Source organism: Petaurus breviceps, unplaced genomic scaffold, assembly GCF_028583685.1.
Source record: "Petaurus breviceps papuanus isolate PSGF00001 unplaced genomic scaffold, PetGlider_PUasm1.0 188, whole genome shotgun sequence".
NCBI classification, from domain to species: domain Eukaryota; kingdom Metazoa; phylum Chordata; class Mammalia; order Diprotodontia; family Petauridae; genus Petaurus; species Petaurus breviceps.
The window spans coordinates 40,984,609-40,987,883 of record NW_027185804.1 but is presented as its reverse complement, the minus strand read 5'-3'; the positions used below and the strand labels follow the sequence as shown (position 1 = coordinate 40,987,883).

General features: G+C 35.4%; 1 protein-coding gene across 1 annotated transcript; it reads left to right on the top strand.

Moving 5' to 3' along the window:
* Positions 1-1,126: 1,126 nt before the first annotated feature.
* On the top strand, positions 1,127-2,065 carry OR5I1 (olfactory receptor family 5 subfamily I member 1). Its single transcript, XM_069090997.1, has one exon. It carries the CDS (start codon positions 1,127-1,129, stop codon positions 2,063-2,065), a length of 939 nt encoding a protein of 312 aa, XP_068947098.1.
* The last annotated feature ends 1,210 nt before the right edge of the window (positions 2,066-3,275 follow it).

Below are 3,275 nucleotides of genomic sequence, written 5' to 3'. Positions count from 1 at the left end.
CGCAAAAAGGATTAAATAACCAAAAGAATGAATTCATTTACAATTATTTGCAAAGCAATTTTTTGGTGATTAGAATTTAAGAAAAATTTGAAGATAATCTAGAAGCAGTGTACTCTATAGCTATAGTGCTGGATTTTGTATCACGTACACCAGTGATAAAATCCCACATCAAATATGTCTGAGTCATATGAATCTGATGAAATAATTATAAAAATGATTTATTTTTATGAATTAAAATTTTATAGCATAAATTTAATTATAAAGATTTATAAATTTTAAAAAATCATTTTATATATTATATAATATATTTGATAAATTGTAAATATAATATATTATAAATATAATATATTAAAATGTACATATATTTTTATATATTATAAAAAGCAGGTCTCATCTATAAAGTGAAGATCAGTATAAATTATCTCACAAAATTATTGTGTGGATAAAATGAAATTATTTAACTAAGGCACTATATATATACATATATATGATGCTCATCAATTAATTTTTTTTCTCTTTATTTTACACATTGTAAAAGAGAGCCAAATGGAATATATGAAAATTGTTTCTTATAATCTAGAAGCATAGCCATGATTTTGGCACAAAACTGAATTTAACTTCAATGTTATTTTCAGTAAATAACCAGATTAATTAATAGATGAATTTTTTGGTGATAACTTCTATCTTGATATTTCTACGATCGTGTTCTACACCTTTTATATCATGGTTACTTAATAATTGTTTTTTAGTTGACTCTGAAAGAACATGTTTGTTTTTTGCTAATGAATTTATGTAGAGATTATATTGTAATTGGAATAAGAATATGTGGGTTCAAATCTTACTTTTACTAAGAATATGTGGATTCTGTTCCTACCTTTGCTACTTCCTACTTATGCTCAACTCACTTTATCTCAATGGGCCTTAGGTTTCTCCACAGTAAAGTGAGGACATTAAATTACATGATCATTAAGATTGTTTCCAATTCTAAATATCAATATACTTCCATTGATTACTGTTGAATAATTGTGGAAATTAATTAGACACATTTGCCTGTCATTAAATAATCTGGACAATGTTTCCTCTATTTTCTCTTAAAAGGAAAAAAAAAACCACCCTGCTATTGGAAATGCTTGAAGGAAATTATACATTAGTAACTGAATTTATTCTGCTGGGATTTCCCACAAGGCCAGAATTACAAGTTGTCCTATTTCTGGTGTTTCTACTCATGTACAGCATGATTCTAATGGGGAACATTGGCTTGATGATGCTAATTAGGGTGGATCCCCGTCTCCACACCCCAATGTATTTCTTCCTTAGCAACCTGTCCTTCGTAGATCTCTGTTATTCCTCAGTCATTGTCCCCAAAATGCTACTCAATTTCCTTTCAGAAAATAAATCGATCTCCTTTTATGGTTGTGCACTCCAGTTTTACTTTTTTTGTACTTTTGCTGACACAGAGTCCTTCATCTTGGCTGCTATGGCCTATGATCGCTATGTAGCCATTTGTAACCCACTGTTATATACTGTTGTGATGTCTCGTGGCATTTGTGTGTGGTTGATTGTCTTGTCCTATATTGGTGGCAACTTGAGCTCCTTGGTGCACACTTCCTTTGCCTTCATATTGACATATTGTGACAAAAACATCATCAACCACTTTTTCTGTGACCTCCCCCCACTACTTAAGCTGTCCTGCACTGACACCTCCATCAACGAACTATTACTCTCCACTTATGGCAGCTCTGTCGAGATCATCTGTTTCATCATCATCATCATCTCTTACTTTTTTATTCTCCTCTCTGTCCTGAAGATTCGATCCTCCAGTGGAAGGAAGAAAACTTTCTCCACATGTGCCTCCCACCTGACCTCTGTGGCCATCTACCAAGGGACACTCCTCTTTATTTACTCCCGGCCCAGTTCTTTGTATTCACCCAATACTGACAAAGTGATCTCAGTCTTTTATACTATTGTGATCCCTGTATTGAATCCATTGATCTACAGCCTGAGGAACAAGGATGTGAAAGATGCAGCCAAGAAAGTTCTACGTATAAAGGTATCATCATCCTAAAATACACATAATCAGATGGCATTATCCAAGGTGATATTTTTACTTACTGTCCAAGTTCTGAATGGTGAAGAGGACCTAGAACATGGACTTCTGTAGTGGCTACGTAACCAGATATAAGTCATTTAACCTACAATTCATCTAGACAACTCTTCGTGAAGTTGCAGAGAATGCCTGGTTGAGGGAGTTTCTTCACTCTATACCAATAGAAAGTCGAGCAATTATCCCTCTGAATTGAATAAGGAGTTCTTAACATAAATTTACTAATATTAGCAAAACCAGATTCACACTCTATCAGAAAAGTAACTTAATCTTTTTGAGGCTCAATAACCACATTTTATAAAAAGGGATATATGAGAGAGTCATGAGTGAGATACTGAGATATTAAAAGACACATAAAGACCCAAATGATTATGGGTCAAAAAATGTATTAAGCACAAGAGTATGGATGTTTCTGGGGGTCCTTTGCCCTTCCTTCATAGCTATGAGAACATGATGAGCTTGAGTGTACATCAGACTAGTGCCCCAAGCAAGTGACAGGATCTCCTGGGCTACTTCTCTTTTGTCTGATTGCTTTACTGGTCAGTTTCATAGGAACTGAGTGGTAAAGGTACCTTAGGAGTAGTCAGTAGTAGTCAACCAGTGGATGTTGTGTACTGTGAACCCTTTTATCAACTACCAGGACACTGGGGATTAGAAAAGTTTCTTAACACATACCTCAATTGGATGAAGTTAGCTAAGAGGTTAGTTATTAATCTTGCATTGCTGGGGCGGCCAGGTGGCTCAGCGAATAAGAGCACCGGTTCCAGTGTTGGGATGACCTGGAGATCGAATCCCAGGCTCAGACACTCAGCACCACACCCAGAAATAACTGGCCGTGTAACCTTGAGCAAGTTACTTAACCCCAATTGCTTAAAAAAAAAAAAGAATACATCTTCTAAACTTCTGATTTGGGCAGCCAGGTGGCTCAGCGAGTAAGAGCATCGGCTCCAGTGTCAGGATGACCTGGATCAAATCCGGGCTCAGATACTCAGCACCACACCCCAGAAATAACTGGCTGTGTAACCTTGAGCAAGTTACTTAACCCCTATTGCTTTAAAAAAAAATCTTGCATTGCTAAAAATTGAAATTTAGCTGACCAAGCCAGTTGTTAAAAAAAAAACATAGGAGCTTCCTGATAGATACATAGGTCAATCAGTATTCAAACATGGAG

Bases quoted from the DNA above. Each gene is read 5' to 3' on its own strand.
- OR5I1 (XM_069090997.1), top strand. From the start codon at position 1,127: ATGCTTGAAGGAAATTATACATTAGTAACTGAATTTATTCTGCTGGGA.